Genomic DNA, 22,517 nt, shown 5'->3' on the forward strand with positions numbered 1-22,517 from the left:
ATGGTGTGTACCCTGATGACAGGCCGATCTGCTCCACTGCTGTCGCTTCGGCCACGTTGCTCGTCCACTGCCGCAACCGATGGCCACCTCCTCCTCGGACATACGCCGCGCTTATTCCTGCACCTTTGGACCTTCTGCTCCCTATGCCACCAACCATGAACCCACTGCCGCTGATGCCCCTGCTCCGAACCTTCGCTAAGTCGCTCGCCCTCACCTCGACGCCATCAGTCTTCTTCGCCCCAACCCTGTCGCTTTTCTTCGCCGCCTATCGCCTCCCGGATGCCGCCGGAAAACTAGGCACTGCAGCTTCTGGAGGTGAAGCTGCGTGGTCGACCCTGCCCTCAAATCCTCTGCTCACGTTGCCTACGAACAAAAACCTTCTTGACGTTGACGGCTATCCTGTCATTGCTCTGATCGATACAGGGGCCCACATTTCAATCATGTCCGAATATTCGCTACAGTCGCTCGCCCTCACCTTGACGCCATCAGTCTCGTTCACCCCAACCCTGTCGCTTTTCTTCGCCGCCTATCGCCTCCCGGATGCCGCGGAAACTAGGCACTGCAGCTTCTGTAGGTGAAGCTGCGTGGTCGACCCTGCCCTCAAATCCTCTGCTCACGTTGCCTACGAACAAAACTTCTTGACGTTGACGTCGACGGCTATCCTGTCACTGCTCTGATCGATACAGGGGCCCACATTTCAATCAGGAGTGCGCCTTCCGACGACGACTCAGAAAGCTCCTCACCCCAGCGTGGGCACGCGTCGTCCGCGTTGCGGATGGTGGTACTGTCCCTATCGTCGCATGTGTACGGCACGGTGTCAGCATTGCCGGCCGCCACACTCCTGTCCTCTTCACCGTGCTTGCTCATTGCCCCCACGACCTAATTCTCGAACTCGATTTTCTTTCTGCGCATTCTGCCCTTATTGACTGCTCTGCCAGTACCCTTCGCCTTGAGTTGCCGTTCTTGCAGAACCTCCTAATGAACCCCAGTGCCGCTTACGCCCCAGCAGTTTTATTCGCCTACCACCAAAGTCAATAGCCTATATTGAACTGTTGTCTTCCCCACCTGTTCCTGATGGCGAGTACCTCGTCACTCCTCTGCCCGAGATTCCACTACAGTATGACGTCACCGTGCCTCACAGTATTCTTACTATTACTAATAACTGCACTCACATGCCGATCGTTACTTTGGGTTGGCAAAACAAATCACTCACCCGCAAGGTATTTGCCTTGCCAACGTTGATTGCCTCGGCGACCATCAAGTGGCACTTTATCAACTGATGGTTCTTCCGAGCTCGGCGTGTCCCCGCGCCAGCGTCTGGCGCCGATCCCAACATAAAGAAAATGGTTGCGGCGGACCTGTCCTCTACACAGGCTGAAGACCTTTGCAAAGTGTTACCGGCCTACCGAGATATTTTCGACTTCGATGATTGCCCTTTGGGCCAGACGCTCGCGGTCAAGCATCGGATTCCTACGGGTGATGCTACGCCTATTCACTGACAACCATATCGCGTTTCTGCGTCGGAACGTCGAGTAATTCAAACTGAAGTGACCAAAATGCTAGATAAAGACATCATTGAGCGTTCTTCGAGTCCCTGGGCGTCCCCTGTGGTGTTGGTTAAGAAGAAGGATGGCACGTGGTGCTTCCGTGTAGACTACCGTCATTTGAACAGAATTACTAAGAAGGACGTCTACCTGCTCCCACGTATCGACGATGCCCTTGACTGCCTTCACGGTTCCAGCTACTTCTCTTCTATTGATCTTCGCTCTGGATACTGGCAGATTGCTGTTGACGATATAGACAGAGAAAAAAATGCTTTCATAACACCTGATGGCCTATACCAATTTAAAGTAATGCCGTTTGGGTTATGCAATGCCCTGCCACCTTTGAGCGTATGATGGACTCCTTGCTCCCAGGTTTTAAATGGTCCATGTGTCTCTGTACTACCTCGACGACGTCATCGTTTTCGCTCGCCGGTTCGACTCTCACCTTCGCGTCTAACAGCTATACTTGATGTCTTTCGAAAGGCGAAGCTGCAACTCAACTCGTCCAAATGTCGTTTTGGCCGCCGCAAAATTACTGTTCTGGGCCATCTCTCGACGCTTCCGGAGTGCAGCCTGATCCCGACAAAACTCGCGCCGTCCGAGACTTTCCGGTTCCGAAGACAGCCGCAGATGTTTGCAGTTTTGTTGGGCTGTGCTCGTACTTTCGTCGTTTTGTTCAGATTTCGCGGCAATTGCTAGACCCCTCACTAATCTTTTGAAGAAAGGCGCACAATTTTCGTGGGGTACTTCAGAAGCCACAGCCTTCTCTCGTCTCGTCACTCTTCTCACCTCACCACCCATTCTTCTCGCCCACTTCGACCCTGATGCCCCTACAGAATTGCGTACAGATGCCAGTGGTCATGGTGTAGGTGCCGTCTTAGCCCAGTGTCAGCGTGGCCAGGATCGCGTTATTGCTTACGCAAGCCGCCTCCTATCACCATCGGAGCGCAACTATTCCATGATGGAAAGGAATGCCTGCTGTTGTTTGGGCAGTTGCGAAGTTCCGTCCTTACCTTTACGGTCGTCCTTTCTCCGTAGTCACTGACCATCATGCCCTCTGCTGGCTCTCATCGCTAAAAGATCCTACAGGCCGGCTTGGTCGATGGGCTTTGAGGCTACAAGAATTTTCATATTCCGTGATCTACAAGTCTGGCCGCCGCACCAAGACGCTGACAGCTTGTCGCGTTACCCTGTTGACGACTCTGACACCTCCAATACTGACAATGCTGCTTGCGTTTTCTCAGTATCCCAGCTCCTTCATTTCCCCGACGAGCAACGTCGTTTAAGACTTGTCGTTTAAGACGTTTAAGACTTGTCGGGATCAGGCTGCACTCCGGAAGCGTCGACGAGATGGACCAGAACAGTAATTTTGCGGCGGCCAAAATTACTGGGCCTCCGCGACGGTACAGAGTACCGTCGCGGAGGATCCGGACGGCTCTGAGTTCCTACTTGTAGTACCTAAACACCTCCGCTCAACCGTTCTAGAAGAGCTTCATGACGCACCAACGGCAGGACACCTCGGCGTATCTCGAATCTATGACCGAGTACGTCGCCGCTTTTTCTGGCCGGGCCTTGCCCGTTCCGTACGGCGTTACGTCGCCGCTTGTGAACTTTGCCAACGACGCAAGAAGCCTTCCCAGCTCCCCGCTGGTTACCTGCAGCCGCTCGACATCCCGGCCGAGCCCTTCCATCGTGTTGGCTTAGACCTTCTCGGCCCCTTTCCGGAATCTACATCAGGAAACAAGTGGGTTGCCATCGCTGTGGACTATGCGACCCGCTACGCCGTAACACGCGCTCTTCCGACCAGTTGCGCTACTGATGTCGCGGACTTCCTCCTCCACGATATCATTTTGATGCATGGTGCTCCGCGTCAAATGCTCACCGACCGTGGCCGTACGTTCTTGTCCAAAGTCATTGACGACATCATGCGTGCCTGCTCAATACAGCATAAAATTACCACTTCCTACCACCCACAAACGAACGGCCTCACTGAGCGTCTGAACCGCACGCTTACAGACATGCTATCGAAGTACGTTTCAGCTGACCACCGTGACTGGGACCTGGCTCTACCTTACATTACCTTCGCATACAACTCTTCTCGTCTCGAAACTGCTGGCTTTTTCCCCGTTTTACCTCTTGTATGGCCGAGAACCGACGCTACCACTAGACACTGTGCTTCTGTCCACCACAGCTTCCACTAGCGATTATGCCCGTGATGCAATCGCCCATGCTGACCATGCTCGCCAACTTGCGCGTGCTCGTCTGCAAGTGTCTCAAGAAAAACAGAAACAACACTACGACCTCCGTCACCATGATGTGCATTTTGCGCCCGGCACCCTCGCGTTGCTTTGGTCACTATCGCGTAAAGTTGGCCTTTGTGAAAAACTGCTCTCCTGTTACACCGGCCCATATCGCGTACTCCGCCAAGTGACCGATGTCACCTACGAAATCGTTTCTCGCCATGCCCACTACGTCCTCCGCTGTGACAACCAGTGATATTGTCCACGTCGCCCGACTCAAAACCCTACAACTCTTCAAGCGCATTGGATATTTAACAGCACCGTGACGGCACTTTGCCGCCGGGGGAGTAGTATTACGATATCATCTAAAGATGTTTAAGGGACGAGCCGCCGCGAGAAAGACGATGAAGTGTGTCTTTGCTCTTGGTGCGAGCGAGTGTGGGCCTGGCTGTCTGGCTCCAGTGTAAATAGCCTGTAAATAGCTTCTTTCGTCTGTGTCCTTCCACACGTAACAATATTTCAAACCACAGACAAATAAATTGGTGCAAGAAAAGTTTTTTCTGATCATGTGCTCCGAAAACTTTTGTGCTAGCGGTTACCCCTGGCAACCACTGCCGCTGCTGGTTAAAGAGGTAATAATCACTGGCATGCAGAATCAGCACTGCATGTGTTTGACCCGTGAATCACATTCCACTCCTAGCTGGCAACGGACATCACTGCACAATGGAGAGAAACAATTTAAACTAAGTAATGGTCAGGAAAGGGCCGCCTGCCAGAGCTTGCATGTGTCAGAAAAGATTTCCAACATTTCGTACAATGCGAGCAACTTGGGAATTCCATATTTTCGAAAATAGACAGTTCAGAGAGCTCAAGCCGCAGACATAATGCTGGACCCAGATATTAATGACTCTGCGCTTCAGCAATGACCACTTCTCCACAAGCAAACCGGAAACTATGGAACAGCAACAGTAGCCACACAAGGGCCAACTCACCGCAGTGCCAGAAGCGATGGAACGCTTGACAGTACTGCATTGCGCCAAGCCGGGTCAGCTTCATGGGAGATGACCAGGTTCTTCTCGTAGTTGCTGATAGCATCGTACAGCGTCGCATGGTCGTCATACTCAGCAGAAAGGAAGTGATCCTGCAGAGCATTTCAATTTATGAAGCAGGTGCCTAAATTTGCTCGTGCCAGAAAGCTTTTCACATGAACCAGTCCCAACAAGGTAAAGAGAGCATGTGCGCAAATCTTCAAACTAAAGTACCTGAGCAAAAAAAAAGAACAAGGGAAACCGAGGGACTCGACTCCACAAACACTTTCTGCTCTGCTCGTTTACCCACCTGATGCAATTTGAGGGCCATGCGCACACTGGGTGCAACGACTCGTCGGAGGAGTTCCATATCCTGGAAGACCCACTCGTCCCGGACGCACGTGATGCGAAAGTCGCCCTTGAACAGTGCGTGCAGGCCATACAGCAGAAGGTCCACGCTGCTGGAAAAAAAAAAGAGCCAAGCCGCATGAACCTGGTAGTGAGAATGTGGTTGCAAAAGGGCAGAGCCTTGGGCAAGTTGGTAATTTAGGGCAAAACGAGCACAGCATGAAAATGTGGACAAAGTAAAAAAAAAAGAATCGTACACGGCCATGCCGAGTGTGCATTTCTTTTCGTGTCTCTGTCTTCCGCGATGTCCCTCTTTTGCTATGGTCGCAAAGCTTGGCAAAAAAATATTGAAGGGCCACCGAGGCAGAATCTTGGTTCTCTGTTAATAGCGATAATTGTTGTCCCACTTGACTTTTGCAATGACACAGATTTATGACTTATTCCTATCACTCATCGCTATGTTTCTTTGTTTTATGGCACAAGAGTGACCAGGGCTATGATGCACAAGCCATAAGACAGCATATAAATTCTTAGATTTGGGGGCCCTGAGACACTTTTTGAACATACAGTAAACCATCCACTTTTGATGACCCAGAAAGAAAAAAGAAACTATATCGCCACATGCATTAAGAGCGTCTTTTGTGTTGCCGTGGTATTGTTGCTGGCTGGCTTATGGTATTAGCCGTTAGAACGGAGGATGACAATGAAGAAGAGGACTGAGTGCTGAAGACGACAAGGTCGTGCTGCCAGCAAAGCATCAGATTGAAACTACGGCCTTTCTTTAGATTTATATTTCGCAGTGGCTGCCTCATTTTACGTGACAATGTTACGGTTACAACGCAAACAACAGCTGTCGGCCTAAAGAGAACCTTTTAGCATAACACTGTGCGTGATCCCATGTTGGACTAACATCTGAGCTCACACAAAGACCAACGAAGCGTCATGGTAACAGGCCACCCATTCTATCGTGGTAAACATTCCAAGGCCGCAAGACAGATGCACGTCGCAGTTGCAGACTGCACCTTCAGACTGGGCTGCACCACTGCACTTGTCTATCAACTCCAGTACATAAGTGCCTGGTATTCCCCCTATGACGTAATATGGCTGTCTTTTCCACAAAGCTAATCGCCTTGTGGTTGAGCTTGCCACATATAAAAAAGGAAAATCCCGCAACATATTCAAAGCACCATCATAAATCTAACACAAGGTGCTTTCTTGGTTCAGACTGTTCTCTTGTACTGAAAGCAAAACAAGCCACATGTCTGCCACTGGAACACAAAACAAGCCTAAGCCATCAACTCATGTTTTATTTTCACCTTTCTTCCTTTAGAGACTGTTCACTAAGTTCGGCCGGGCATGCCCGGTGACCATCTTCAATTTTGATTAAAAAAATATAGTTTGCTAAGAAAGGTGAAGAAAGGTGAAATGAAAGAAAGGTGAAAGAAAGAAAGGTGCCAAGAAAGGTGAAATCAACCTTACTGCTGTGATAAAAAATCTGTCTTCCCCCCCCCCAAAAAAATATTGAAGCGCCAGGTCAGTCAGCCACACTTTTTGCGAATTTCGCCATATCCCCAGTTTAGTTAGCTTCCAAAAAAAAAAAAAAAAACGTGTTGCGGCTACGGCTCTAAAAATATTTAGTGATAGAGTATGGGTCAATAGCATAAATTCTAAGTAATTATTAGAGTATGACCACTATGATGGGGAGAAGAAAAATTGTACTCTAATAATTACTTAGAATCAATGCTACTGACCTGTATTCTATCACTAAATATTTTTGCAGCCATAGCCCCAACACTTTTTCTTTGGGGGCCAATCAAAATGCGGATTTGGCAAAATTCGCGAAAAACACTTCCGACTGTCTGGGCGCTTCCATATTTTTTTCTCGCAAAACTAAGATCGATTTCGTCTTTCTTGACACTTGGGCAACAATGGATATTTTTTTAATAAAAATTAAAAATGATCACAAGACATGGCTGGCCCTTCTTATAAGCCGTCAATTTCCTAAAATATTATGTATTGTGCTGTTTGTGCATGTACAGTATCAAACTAAAAATAGAAAAAGAGAAATACACGAATGCAGAGGAGAGGCAAATACGGAAGACACAAAGCAAGAGTAATGTGCTACCTGCAGCAATGGGGAAAACGAGAGTTAAGGTTGTGTCGGGCCACCAAGGCTGCTGCCGCCAGTAACAGGTCACTAACCTTGAGAAAGAGTTGTGAGATGCGGTTCCCAGTGCTCGCCGTGCCAGCAAGCTCAACGAAAAGCACAGTGACACGACCAAAGAGTTCCGATCGTGCTCGAGGCTCTGAAAAAGTGCATAAAGAACAAGCTGCCCACCAAAGATGTCGCAATCCAACCACTCTCACGCCCCGATTTACAAATGTCAAATCGGCAAAAATGACTTACACAGGTCCATACAGCATGGCAGGTCATTAATAGTACACTACCAACGGTAATTTTTTACAAACGCAAAAGTATTTGGGTTGACTGATACAAGAAAAAATATCAGCCTCCTGACCCACCATGACGGATGTTAAGATTTTTCATTCAAGTACAGTTGAACCCACTTATAACAATATTCAAATGCCACAAAAATTCCATTGTTATAACCGATAATTGTTATAACCGGGTTGCATGAAAAAACCAAAACAAGGGAATGGCAGAGCTGTTATGAGAAAACTACAATGGCGGGGAGGCCAGTGCCCCTCCTCACCACCTTCCTCCATCTGGATTCTGACAGTGTTCACTCTGCTTCCTGCGCGCTCTGATCGCGTGTAACAAGTCGCGGCTGTTGGCGTTCAATGGCACTGCTATAGTAAAATCTCGTTAATTCGGATTTCACGGGACCGAAAAAATGTCCGATTTAAACAATAAACAAGTGCTTTCTACGTCAACACGCTTTTATTTACTGAATGAATCAGCAGAATCCTGTTTCTATTTGCACAAAATCAGTGCGGAAACTGCAATTCTTGTCAGCTTGTGACTGATTAGTGCTCGCAACGGCGAAGGCCTCGCGACTTCTGTCACAGCATGACTGCGGCGCACGTCTTCATCTGAGACACGTACGCTATTCCCTACCGCGCGCACATCCTGATAATTTTTGTGCCAGTGTCACCATGTCGCTGTCCATCGCGATGTAGACGCTGATCTTCATCCTCGACAGCTATGCAGTGAGCAAAAACGAAACTATTGTTTGTCGCAACCTACTCAACGCGCGCGGCTGACACACGCACTGAGTCAAATCGAAACTACGGTTTGCTGCAACTGCGGATGAAATCGCGGCCGCTGTCGAAGCGATCATGGATGGTCACTACGTAGTCATGAAGGCACGCGGCCAAGACGGTGCTATGCACGGCGGTGAACGCAAGAATAAAGCCTTTAAAGGCACAAAAAGGTACGAAGCGTTCCGGCGTTGCTTTCATCCCAGTAAGATTTTCACTGATGACTATGGCGATGCGAATGCCGTCGCTGCGTTTCGGAGTACGCTAACGCGTTTTGGCTCGATTGCGTCGCACATGTGCGGCGCTCCGGCAGCCCAGCGCTAAATCAGCGCAGTTGGCACGGTCCATTCATGTTTCGGAGGGTGGCACGGCGCAGAGCTATGGGCGCAGCCCATTCATGTTCGGAGGGGTGGAAGGGCAACGGGACGGATGCGCGCGAGGCTGGCGATGCGGAGAAGGATAGAAAACAGTGCACGGCTGCGGGCAACGGCTCAAATTTATTTTCTTTTTATTTTCAAGGAGTTTGCATTCCATTTCCTTTCGGCACGGACACCCAGTAGCCAGACTTAATCGTTATAACCGATAATGCGGCATGGGGGCATTGTAATAAGCGGGTTATTTCACCATAGAAAACATACAAAAGTTGACGGTGCAGCAGCTTCTCATTGTTATAACCAATATATTGTTAAAACCGGTATCATTATAAGTTGCCCAAAGCAAGAAAATCACAAAACAAAGTACAGCCCACATTTTTCCAAACGATACATACATTCAAGTGCATCCAATTGCCCAAGGCAAGCTCTTCGAGTTTACATTAGACTTGATAAAGGACCTTGACGGACACAGCCCCCACTCAAGTAAAACTATTTTTACTACCGATCAGCCAATGTAGTCAATGATGATAACTAATGATCAATGATAGAGCAAAACCACCCCACAACACCTACAGCCAGCATTTTTTCAAGTACATAAATTCCCATGCATCCAATTGCACAAGGCAAGCCCTTGGAGTACATATTATCAGACTGGTTAAAAGTAAAGGGCCTTCGCGAAAGCAGTAGCCAGCCCAGTCAAGTAGAATCCGAAGCACGCATGCAGACAGTTGATGTTATCTCACCTTTCCAGATCGAGCAATGCAGAACTGCAGCCAGTCGAGGTAAACATTGCAGAAGGAGCTGCGCGAGATCCCCGAGGCCCGAAAATCATAGTCTTCATCGATGTTCATGTTGAACACCGGGTCCACATCTGTGTAATTCCTGTCCAAGGTCGGGTGCAATGCATCCCTCACCGCTGGCAAGGCAAGCCAATCTTCCAGATGACTAGACGTGACCGTGTAGTAGACTATGGCCTGTGAAGGAAAGCAGGACTGTTAACACTGAAAACAGCACGTTCACAGAAATCCATCGGTGACTGTACTTATTTGCATAAAGGATCAAATTTCAATAGTATAAAAACATTTTGATATAATGAAGCAAATTTCCAATTTTACTGACTTCGTTATATCAAGGTTTAACTGTACCGGTTATAATGTGGCTGCCTGAAAACTCTGCACAAAAGCGAGAAAGCGGGAATTTACCTTCTGCGAAGGTATATTCTGCAGGTTATATCTCCTCCCGATTACGAAAATGGGAGGCAGGCCACTTTCTTTCTTTTTTTTATAAAAGAGGGTGTGCAATAGTTTTGGGGATGCATTAGAGTCGGGCAAGTACAGTAAACCGCTGCGCATTGGTAACAGAGGCAGAAAGAAAGGGGTGCTGGCCGTACCTTGACGTAGTAGGTAACGAGTGCCTTGCGCAGTTCGAACACCTGCAGCATGGAGACAGCCGAGTTGTCCGAGATGGAGTAGCCCTCGAGGACGTACCGGGCAGCCGCCACCTGCCAGGCAAGCCAGCGTTGGCCGAAGGCCGCATTCGCTGACAGCAGATGCGGTAGCCGGCCAGGCTCGCAGCAGCAGCAGCCCTCGTCCTCCTCGACGCCCTCCGAGATGGCCTCCACCTCTCGCTGCTGGCAGTAAGTGCCTGTTGGACGGAAATAAAAAATGGCAGCAGCCTTATGAACGGCTTGCGAATGGAATGGGAATTCATATGAATGAAAACTCGTAAACATTCGCTCACTTTATAAACGAACAAGCATGGTGTCACTCGCTGTCAAAACGCTGGCGTTGGGAAGAGCAGCAGCAACAGTGAGCGATTTGACCTTCAAGCTGCCTCTCGCTTCAACGCGAACTAAGCGGCGAGAACACAGCGCACACGAAGCTATCAGCCTTCGACGCACCTAGACTCTCTGCTCATCGTAGATGGCTTTCAATATAGCACCCGCGCGGCCACGCTCAGTCCCGCCATATGCCGCCGCCGCCAGAGTAGAACAAATTTTTTAAAAGTGCTAGCTAATTGGTAAAATTGCTCTTGAAGAGTCAGTGTCCCAGCGCGAATAGGTATAACAGCAAATGCATGTATGTAACATATGGAGGCACTGCCTCTCAAATGTTTTGGATGCAATAAACCAGGACCCATACAGTTGACTCTCATTAAATAGAACTTCAAGGAACCAGGGAAATAAGTTCCCTTTATCAGGACTTCCATTTACCAAGATAATGAGCTCAAGTGTACACAAGATGCTATATTGAAAGGGGCAGACATTATTGTCAACAGCAGAAATAAGTGTAGCAGATCTGATTACCAAGCTTCTTCTTACAAAGTTTCTAGTACTTGCACAAAAGCTACTGACTAGAGTTAGCAGCACAAAACATAATTTAAGAAAACTCAGTTTCATTTGCGGTAATATTTGTAGTTCTGTTTACCCGCATTTGAAAAAAAATGACATTCTGTTTAACAAGCTTTTCTTTGATTTGCCTTCATGCAAAAGCAACCAATCATAAGACTGTTGTTCCATTTAAGTGGCAATTCTGTTAAAGCAATTTTCGTTTACCGAGATTCTATTGTATTCTCAAAACTTATCTCAAACAAGTGCTGTCTGCAATTGGCTATCATAGCAGCTTTTGTCCCATTATCATGCTGATCGTTGCAATATAGTGTCATGCACTGGAGTGCCATGTCAGTCAGTGGCGAAATACCCTTACACACAAGAAATTTTATGAATGCTGCATGTTCAGATTTTTAAAACATGCACCCATGCAGAACAAGGTGAACCAAGGCAGTTGGAAATAAGCATCTGGAAGCACATCGTATGTGTACCTAATTGATCAGCCTACTCGCACTGAGTGATTCTTTAGGACTAGGAATCAAACCCGTAACTTCACACTCAGCAATGGTTTGCTATAGGCAACCAGCACTAAAACATTGTGCGCCGACAGCAGTGCCATGATGCACAACCTACGGCACGTAGGAAATTGTTTTCAGTGGGAAACTTTTCAGTAGGAGATGCTGCGATTTCGTGCCAGCAAATCAGCCACTCACATTTAAGCTTATGTTTAAGAATAAAGGAACCCATGGAGCTGATTGCTTCCTTTCTTTTTTTGTGTTTTCACTCAGGTGTCATAATCATAAAAAGTGACAGAATATGAAGTCACAGGAAGCATAGGAGAAGTTAGTCGTTAAGTTTAATTGCGATGTTGCATTGTAATTACACTGAAACTGAACATAACAAATACATTACAATTAAATATAACAAGTTGAACAAAAGAAATAGTGAAAACGTCAACCTAGAAAGGTTGGCTAAAAAACTTTCAAGAAGTTTCGGCTTTCGAACAAGGTTTCTTTTAAGGCATTACGGTTTCAGCAGAGAAGCCTCGTTTCGGATTCTGAGAAAGTTACGGCTTCGCTGCTGAAGCCGTAACTTTTTAAAAGTATTTTAACCTATCCTTTTTTGGTCAGAGCTTTCACTAATTCTTGCATTCAAGATCGTTCCTCCCTACCAAGTGAGATGTCGTCAAACCATCGATTTCCTTAAAAATAACCGTTAACTTCCCCTATGCTTTCTGTGGCTTCTGTCACTTGGTATGGTTGTTTTGCTATCTTGTGGCTCGACTGTACAGGAGCATGTGTGTTGTTCAAGATGTGCCATTCTCATGGTGTCTCTACTGGACAGTGTCGGCATTTCGTTAGCTTCACACTCAAAATGGTCATAGTACCTCCTGGCCATCGCTGGTTCCCTATAGCCACCGAGCTGTTCGGGCAGGTCAGATGAACACCACCCACCTCTGAACTCGAGTCCCCTGAGCTGGAACGTGACGAGCCCATTGGCAAGCTCGATAATGTGCAGCAGGCAGTTGAGGTTGTCCGAAGCCAGCACAAAGCAGTCGCCCTGCGTCACGTTGCCCCAGCGGCCGAGGGCCAGGTCCCCGTACAATGACTGTTGCAGGGACCGTGTGAGGTGCTCGTAGAAAATCGAGTTGAGATTATTGTCATCTGAGCCTGGGCAAAGGCAAGTGGCCACTGAGCTTAAAGGAATGCTGAAGAGCAACACAGCATTAGTTTAGACTAATGAAGTATAATGCAATAATAGAGCAATGATGCAATAATGATGATGATGATGCACAATGATGGAGAAAACTTGTAACAAATGACCAAGGATCTTGGCCAACAATGTGTTAAGAGTAGGCCTGAAGATTAAGATGCAGGAGACTAAGGTAATCTTCAATAACTTGGCTGAGAAAACGAGAATTCGTGATTGGCAGTCAGCCTCTGGAATTAAAAATTGAATTGTGGCGGGGCATTATGTGCCAAAACCAAGATATGATTATGAGGCATGCCGTAGTGGGGACCTCCAGGTTAATTTTGATCACCTGGGGTTCTTTAACGTACATCCAGTGCACAGTACATGGGTGTTTTTTGCATTTCGCCCCCTATCAAAATGCTGTCCGCCGCGACCAGGACTTGATCCCGCACCATCGGGCTTGCCTCTAGAATCCGTGCAAGAGAATGTTTATCTAGGCTAATTACTCACAGAACACCCCGATCATGAGAAGGGAACTCAAAGAATAAATATGAGTTGGAGCGCATATGGCAAGCATTACCAAGTCATGACTGGCAGCTTACCGCTATCCTTGAAAGGAAAAGTGTACAATCATAGCATTCTACCATTACTAACACATGGGGCAAAACCTAGGAGGTCAACAAAGAAGCTTGAGAAGAAGTTAAGGACAGTGCAACGAGCAATGGAGCGAAAATTTTAGGCTTAACATTAAGAGAAAGGAAGACAGTGATGTAGATCAGAGAGCATACGGGTGTAGCCAATATTCTAGTTGGCATTAAAAGAAAGAAATAAGAGTTGTACAGGCCATGCAATGCACAGGGCACATAACCCGTGGGCAATTGGAATTACAGAATGGGTGCCACGGGGAGGAAAGAGCAGTCGAGGATGGCAGAAAATTAGGTGATGCGATGAAATGAGGAAATTTGCAGGTATAAGAAGACAGGGGTAGTTGGAGATTGGTGGGAGAGGGCTTCATCCTGCAGCAACATAAATTGGCTGCTGCTGCTGATGATGATGATGAATGAAGTATGACAGAATGGGCTATGAGACATGCTGTAGGGGGAGGCTCCAGATTGACTGTAACCAGCTGGAGTTCTGTAACGTGCACCTAAGTCCAAGTACTCAAGCGTTACTGTGTTTTGCCCCAATCATGATATGGCTGCCATGGCCCGGAGTCTGAACCAGCAATGTCGTGCTCAGACACGGGATGTCATGCCCCGGAGACCATCATGGAAGGCAGGGAGCCTCCTTACCTGGATTTCGTTCCAGCTGCGATGACAAGCGCGTGTTCGAATGGTCCACTCTTTTGGTGCTGTAAGAAAGTAGGAGAGAGACCACGCACGCAAGCTGCATCAACGAGTGCTCTGCTGAAAAAGCGTTCTGCGGTTTACCTAGCCGAGTTCGAAAACGAAGAGAGTGAGAGTAAGAGAGAGAGAAAGCTTGCTCACTTGTAGTCCCGCTCCCAGAATTTGACCGGCCTGACGTACGGAGGTGAAGAAGATGGCGCTGCCCAGGACGGGGCTAAGCGGTGTGGACAGGATGGCCGAGATGATGGCTTGCACAAAAAGCATGGCCGAATCTACAGAGGCAAGACAGCTCAGGAAAAAAAAGAAAGCATTGCAGTGCGTTCATGCTTGAATGGACATTAATTCACAGATCTAGAAAGGACCCCCAACTTTATTGTGTCCCCCGACGTTTGTTTTGCCTGCACAACAGTTGCGACTCCTGACATTCAGCTTCCCCGCATGACATACACTTGCGAAGGTGGGAGCCAGGTATTGTTGGTACACAGCTACAATGAGAGATGGCACAAGTGTTCAGATGCTAGCGCCACCTGACAGCATGGATGGCTCGCGTGCCAAAGGAACTTGCCTTCTCCTCTTTGGCAGTAGGACAGTGGTACAGGCTGACCGACCGCATTCCCCTTGGTGTGCTTTATGAAACTGTGCCATGAACGGCTCTTCTGTTTGTAAGCTTGCACTACTGTGCTGCCATGTCCTTATTTGCCAAGAGATTTTTGACCCTCAAGCCTGAGTGCTGGAGCTAAATTAAAAAACGTAAAGCACAGATCCTCTGTTAAGTGCAATTAAAAGCTTCATTCCAACAGCATAATGTCTGAATTTCCCATTTTAGCAAATTTCCGCCCACCTGACATCAGCAGAACACTACACAGGAGCCTATTTTGGTGTCTTCGAAAAGCAAAGCTCGAGCTCGAAGCGGGTCGGTGTCTTGTGCCGCAATGATTCTCACCGAGTGGGCACTTTCAAGACTTCCCACCAAAATGCTCTGCCCGAAAAAGCTGCTGACCCAGGCCGAATTTGAGGAGTGCAAATGTAAGCTTGTGGAAGCCACAAAGACGACAATGCTCGTCTCGGGCCGATCGGGCCCCACCAGGCCGGCGCGCGTTGTCTCGTGCTGCAACAATTCACGCAATGCTTTGCATTACGTATATGTGAAACAGTTGAGTCTACCGAAATATTTTTTTGAGTTACTTCGGATCGTACGTTTTCCCGGTCAGCTTTATTTTTATCAACTGCTTTTTCGAAAACGTATGAACGAGGTTCTACTGTTAATTGAGTGCACACTTGTGTATGTATGCAAAGTGTAAGCATGTTTCTTTGATGTGATACATTCCAGGCCGATCTCACTCACTTTGAAGGTATCCATCCGCGAAAAATGTGGGCAGTCTAAAAATGCAGTGCGGTCTAAAAACATAGGCCGATCCCGAAGGAGATGCAGTCTAATACGTCTCAAAGCACTTTCTGTCAAGAGGGAAGAATGTGAGAAACTGGCACTTGAATGCACGTGCCAGAAGTTTCAAAGAACGACTTTGGCATGAATGAAGCATGCATGCGGTCGTGGCTTAATGGTTAGAGCACTGGGCTGCCATGCTATAAGTGGTTCGATCCCACCATCGGTCATGCATTTCTTTACAGCATTATAGGCAGACTTCACCAACCTTTGGAGGTATTTAACAGAAAACTCGAGGCGTGTTGAGCGTACGCAATTGCAGCACACTGCACACGAAATCGCAAAAGAGATTCGAGGTCCACAAACGACACTTTAATAAATGAGAGCATTCAAGGTCACCTATGACACACGTGCTTGCAGCTGTCGAGACATCGCGATCTAAGTTTGCCACCACATACTACGAGAGTTAGTGGTGCTAAGTTCTGGCCTAAATTTTATGTTTTGCTCGAGTTTCTGACATCTATATCATGTGAATTCCAGCTTAATAAATCCATGTTAAAATCACTTTATTGTCTGATCACATAAATGTTTCAAATGCACACTTCGTATGCAACCTATGCCAACCTGTAATAGGGTGGGCAGGAACCTATTAAAATATTCTTTAAAATTAAAATACAAATCAAGAAAAGGCTATTATTGCCTTTATTTCCTGTCTCCTCTCTGCTCTAAGAACAACTTCAAACTTCAAGCCACCTAAAGATGGTCAGTCCACCATTCTTTGAAGTAAAACCAAACTGCTGCAGCAGAAAACATGCACAAGCAATCTTCAAAGGATACGTGGGACGCTGAATGGCTGCGCAAAGGCATGGAATGCTGATCCCCAAGTGATCTGCCAGGGGGCGATGTAAGTGATGATGAAGCTAATCTTGAGCAGCAACTCGTACACCTGCAAACACAGATATGTGCTTGCAGTCACAGGCTCGGCAAAAATTTGTTCAAGGGTAGACACGCTTCAATCAGCTCTCACACGTGCAGCTCTATATTTGTCAAATCCCGAGGTCAATAGTTGCCACAACACCACTGAAGCAAGAATTTTTAGGGTAGATGGATGTCCATTTTACAAGGGCACTAAGGTTTGCACAAAGGTTGAATTAATCCAGGTTGTTTGATTGCAGCCCTAGAAACATAGCAATGTCTACACTGTGCACAGGGACGACTTAACTGCAGAGAAAGTAGTGAATGATGGGGCCCAACAATTTTTTTTCTTTTACAAATTATATCTCTTGTGACCGTCAGGAGTGTTACAGAGCTGGGCCAGCAATCTCAGAGGCCATGCACTGACACGAAGCAGGCACTACTGCCTGCTTTGTGTCAGAGGGTTACACACAGCAGGCACCACAGTCCCGTAAATAAGTGGCAGACAAGCGATGTGCAGAGGTAGCTCCAGTCAGTTCTTCTGCAAGAAAACCCAATAAAATTGGCCTAGCTGCACTTTTTGTTTCCCGATTTAACGACGTTAGGATGGAAAACTGGGCATGTTGGTTTAGCAGATTCTGAGGTGAAAGGCACGTAGACGACACGCACAGAAGAGGCACCTTGTGCCTGTACGTCTCTTGTGTGCGTCGTTGTCTAGGCACATTTCACCTCAGGGTATTCTTGTTTAAACGTAGCGTAACTTCTTTTATTGTTTATGCTTCATTTCAGTTTATCAATATTGTAGTGTCGGTTTGTTTCCCGTAATTCTTGCCAACTGCGATCATATCAAGACTCGAGTCGGGGAAGGGAGGGGCCCCCCCCCTCCCCTTTTTCTCCTCATTCTCACATGATGATTCCCACTGAGCTAATGGAAGCCAGTAGGTCGTACAGTCGAGTCTCGATATGATCACAGTTGGCAAGAATTACGGGAAACAAATTTACGGAGTTGGGAGAACTAGCGCACCGCACCTTGGAGAAGACGAACAGGCAGCAGAAGTAGTTGATGAGGAATGGCTCCTTGGGTCCCCGGTAGTCGTACGTGAAGAACAGCACCGTGAAGAGCAGCACAAGGAAATGCTGCGACGGGTCGTTGAAGGCACTACGCAGGCACTTGAGGGCACACACCACCAACACCAGGCAGCCGCCGCTGATGGCATGAAGAAAAAGGAAAGCGGAGGAGGGGGGGAGGACGACACAGCCTTAGTTTGATCAATCGATCGATTGGATGGCACTGTTACGGAGTGACTGAGTGCAAGCATGAAGAAGGTGCACGACAGAGCGACGACATCTTTGGTGCAACGCTTGTGCAGGTGTTGCTGAGCCGTTTTGCACTTATTGATCTTACCGTGCCTAGATTTCTTTAAAGGAATACTGACACAACACTTTAAACTTATCATTTTTTTCATCTAGTGAAGGTCCTGGACCTCTAAACACCAGAAAAAATACTGGCAATGAGTCGCAGCTTAGCAGACAACTGAATGAGCTGGAGCGAGTACCAGAGAGTACAACGTTGCAATTTCCTATTCCCACGTGACAACCTTCTGTGCCGTGACGTCGCAGCGTACATCTCCTGGTAAACGTAACCGAAACTGGTTTGTAGAAAGCTATTATAGTAAATTCTTTAAGGCACTCTGAGGCATGCCAGTATATTTACTTGGGTTTCGAGATCCAGGACCTCCGCTTAATGATAAAAGATTAAAAGCCTAAAATGTCATGACCAGTACTTCTTTAAATAGCATTTAAAACTACCTCTTGTCTAGTTGTCATCTGTCACAATATTTTTGTTGATTGACTCATTAAGTGATCAATTAGTATTAATGCCCCAAAGTAGTGCAAAAGGATGCCACAGCCGAAAGACTGCAGAATAATTTGGAACATCTGGGGTTCTTTAATGTTTGAGTTCTTGCATTCTATATTCTATCGAAACGAAGTCTGTTTGTTGACCATTTCCACACTTAATGTTATTGACCACAAGAAAAAAAGAAACAAAATGCATCTGGCCCACAGTTCAGCCACTATGCTGAAATGACCAACCAACCAGTGTGTCGAATGCTTGCACATCACAAAAACATCACTTGTGGGGATTGAGGGAGGCGACGGCGCCATTGCGCGGGCTTCACCTGTTCTGCTGTCCCTCGCCATACCCGCCCGCTCCCAACCGGTTCCAGCGGTGGTGCTCCACACGCGGTGGTTTGCGGTGAGGGCGGGGCGCTGACGTCACTACGCGGCCGCACGTCAGCTGCTAGTTACTGAGCAGTGGCTCTCTTATCTCCGGGACCAGCGCAGGGTATGTACATGCTTTCCTCTCGTCCGCCGACACCTTTGTGACTAGGACCTGAGCTCGCGCACAGTGCCTTTGCCCGTGCGGGGAGCGCGTACTTTGTGCTGATCCTTTCCTGACGCTAAGCCGCCGAGCGGTGCCTAGTGCTCGCGTGAGGTCGTACCACGCCGAGCTGCACTTGCCGAAAGCCAAAGGCCGAAGGAGGTTGCCTGAGCTCTCGCGAGTTGACTCATTGGTTATCGCCAGAGCAAGTAGCATAGCTGCCGGGACTTTTCCTAGCAGCGTGTCCCAGCTTGAGCCTGTGCTCTCGCAGCGACGTGCTATAGGCGCCCGTGTCTGTATTTCCGCCCTTGGTGCCCCCTTTGGTTCCCCGCCGCGCAAGCGTTTGTGCAGTGCTGGTGCCGATGAATTCAATAAACAGTTTCCGTTAACTCAGGCATTACTGTGTTTTTGACGTGCGTCACTCGGTAGCCCCTAGCAGCCTGAGCTCGCGCGTAGCGGTGCTGGAGGCGACGGCTGACGCGGCCCTGTGGCTCGCTAAGCTCGAACCCGCAATGGTTGGTCTCCTGTGAGACACTAAGAACCCACACACTTCAACTGAGGAAAGGCCAATAGTGTCGGCTGTCCAAGATAGAGCTTTCTCTCTATTTCGCGGGTTCCCTCCACCACGCAGTGCTGCAACATTCGACACTTATCATTAAGAGTGCATGCTCAAAGTACTGCACTCACTCAATGACAATGCTCAAACCTGCAGAGGCCACCTTTAGTATATCTGCCAACTTGTAAACGTCCGAGTTTCGTAGAATGCCACAGGCACAACACATAGGGGGCACAAAGGCGACAGCACGCATTCTCTAAAAGCTTGCCCTGAACACATGCCTTTCAGGATACACACACAATTTTTTTATCAAAGATAGTTTACCTTTAGAGACAGTACACAAGCACTAACCAACTTGGTGCACCAAATATTAACAAGCAATGCAAAGTTTTTATATTGCAGTGACATTATTAGCGACTCTTTTGTTACCAATTCCACCTGCTTCAGGAATTTGTCTTTATAAAGTTGTTCGAAGCGAGAATCTCCCTTGCATTTTTTCGCAGTTAGGTTAGAAGACTTCCAAAGGAAGGTTCAGGGACCGACAAGCGTAACTTCTCTCCCAACATAATTTATTTTTTGTATAACTTGATGCAACATCAAAAAAATCCCAAAATGAGTCCAAAACAAGTCCAAATCAATAAACGAGCAAACGAATTTGTAAATGTTACAAAAAGATTCTGGAGAACTGGTAGGTATACTTCAGGAATTCAAGAAACTGCTAACAACCAAGCAATTTTAAAGAAAGAGAAACAATTTACGGACAGGCTGACAGCCCCCACCCCTGCTTCTAATGAAGCCACGGCTGCAGAACTGTTTAACGCATAGACTCGTGTAAGAGATGCACTTTTTTTTTCACAATTTCAACAAGGTGCGGCCCTTACATGGGACCAAAGCTTTTGGTCAAAATGGTGCCGGCGCAACCGGCGACTTGTGCACACCCTGGCTCTCGCCATCTAGTAGTGGCATGCGGAAGCGCTCAGCGCACGAAAAATTCACCCATGAGCTCGCATGACATCGTGGCCCTGAATGCGATTGCTTCTCTGTCGATATTTTTCTTTTTTTTAATTCTGGGCTGCCAAGTTGAGAGTGCGGCCCTTATAGGGGTGCGGCCCTTACACAAGTCTATACAGTATCAATCCTGTCCTTGAAGCGACCAAGCCCACTCACGCAACTCCGAAGCGGTTGATGATGTCAGGCGTGCTTGTGCTCACGGCACTGAGGAAGAGCAGTGGGTAGATGATGTTCTTCTCGATAAACCACATCCACACCTGCAACTTCTCGAACCACATCACCCGGGCTGGTTCTGCGATAAGAACGTGGAAAGCAAAGAGCATTGTTTGATTGGTTGGGTGACTAATCGATTGACTGATTGTCTGACCGGGTTGACTGGTTTACTTGACTGACTGACCGAGTACTAAGACAACACAAGGGTTGTGGCAGTTGCCATAGTGGAGGACTCTGGATTAACTCTGACTGCACGGAATCTTTTAATGAGCACCCAAGGCGCAGCAAAAGTGCGTTTTCGCATTCTATCCTGCAAGAATGCAGCCACTGCAGTCGAGAATCAAAACCCCCATGATCCCAGAATACCACAACAGCCACTCAGCCACCACAATAGATTAGAGGTGTGAGGAAGGGAGGGGGGGATGACATTTGAGAAGCTATACCTCCCGACGACCAATGCAATGCACGTTAAAACATCTTAACATTCTGATCCATTTTAACACTGTCTGCAACACCATAGCTTTACCTACTTCACAAGGAGATGGCCTACAGGTGAGGAAAGAAACAGTGCTCAAGAACAAGACAACAGCAGTAGGAAGACTTGAGCGCAAACTAACTTCCACAAAGGTTACTCGCGATGAGGAGCTACATAATATGTGAGCACCATTACGTTCAAAAGTACAAAAAAAACTGACAAGTCACACTTTTAGCTAGGTTAGACCTTTAGTAGTTAGTTATAAATGCGCTTCCTAAGGTGATCATTTTAGACGTTTATAAACTGCGCAAGAAAACGAAGACACAAGAAGGAAAACACACACGACACCACGTGTCCTTCTTGTGTCTTCGTTTTCTTGCGCAGTTTATAAACGTCTAAAAGCTATGAACCAACTAGCCCACCAGAACGTCCTACTGAAGGTGATCACCGCCCAACAATTAACGGCGGGTGTCTGCTGCGCACATTAGTACGCATATCTATAACATTGGTAGTGTTCAAAAGCAGGCGCAAATGGTACGTACCACTGGCCATGCTGCTCACAGGAAAGTAAGAAACCTGAAGGCATATTATGTTGTGGCTTTTTTGGGCTTTTTTTTTATAAGAAGAAACTTTGTTTCTATCACCAGTCACACAGAGTGGCTTGGCATCATGCCAGCCAATGACGGACGGCAACAAGAACGGAAAACGATAACAATCATTACAATATACAGGCCTCAAGCTTTGTATATGCTTCCACCCACCAAAACAAGAATGCACACTGCGATTGACCCTTGTTGTAATTGCAAAGCTAGCTTTCCTGCAAGGCAATTTGCCAAATCAGTGATGGGGTAGTCATTCCTGCACATAGGTGCATACGAGCAGAGTTTGTTCGTCCTCCGACATGGAAAATGTAGGCGTGGCTCTTGTGATGAAACCATGTGCCAGAGACAAGCCACAGCCATGTGCAGCTAGCACTTCTGTCTTCATATGAGCCATGACTGGTGCCGCCATTAGGCAAGTGTGCAATGCAGAGAAGCTCACTTGCCTAAGAAAGAAAGGGTCCATTCTTCAAGAAACACGAGTGGTACACAGTTTGCAGAGAAGAGTTTCACTGACCGCGCACTTCGAACTGCTGGTGCTCGTTCGACTTGAGGATGGGGTGCGCGCAGCAGAGCCAGGGCAGCTGCTTGCGCAGCTGGGGCAGCACATAGTGCAGCAAGAGGCCCCACACGACCGCTGTCAGGTGAAGCAGCCTTTCCAGGTACGGCTGCAATATTCCAACACGCACAGCAAGTTACTTACTCCCCCCCGTTCATTCCAACAAACAGCACGCAAAGAACACTGGCGAGCCTCTGAACAGGACAGCTATCAACTACCGTCAAACCACATTGTTACGATGAACAGCATGAAAATACTAAAGTATACAGTTTGGCATAGCCAATACCCGAAAAGTAATA

General features: G+C 47.5%; 1 protein-coding gene across 1 annotated transcript in view; it reads right to left on the bottom strand.

Moving 5' to 3' along the window:
• Positions 1 to 22,517, bottom strand: part of LOC119463330 (pecanex-like protein 1) — a 232,277-nt gene that overhangs the window by 43,257 nt on the left and 166,503 nt on the right. Inside the window, 3 exon segments of the mRNA XM_049656513.1 lie at positions 17,452 to 17,629; positions 20,529 to 20,664; positions 22,177 to 22,327. Coding sequence (XP_049512470.1) covers positions 17,452 to 17,629; positions 20,529 to 20,664; positions 22,177 to 22,327 — 465 coding nt within the window.

This window comes from Dermacentor silvarum, chromosome 9 (assembly GCF_013339745.2).
Source record: "Dermacentor silvarum isolate Dsil-2018 chromosome 9, BIME_Dsil_1.4, whole genome shotgun sequence".
Classification (NCBI taxonomy): Eukaryota; Metazoa; Arthropoda; class Arachnida; order Ixodida; family Ixodidae; genus Dermacentor; species Dermacentor silvarum.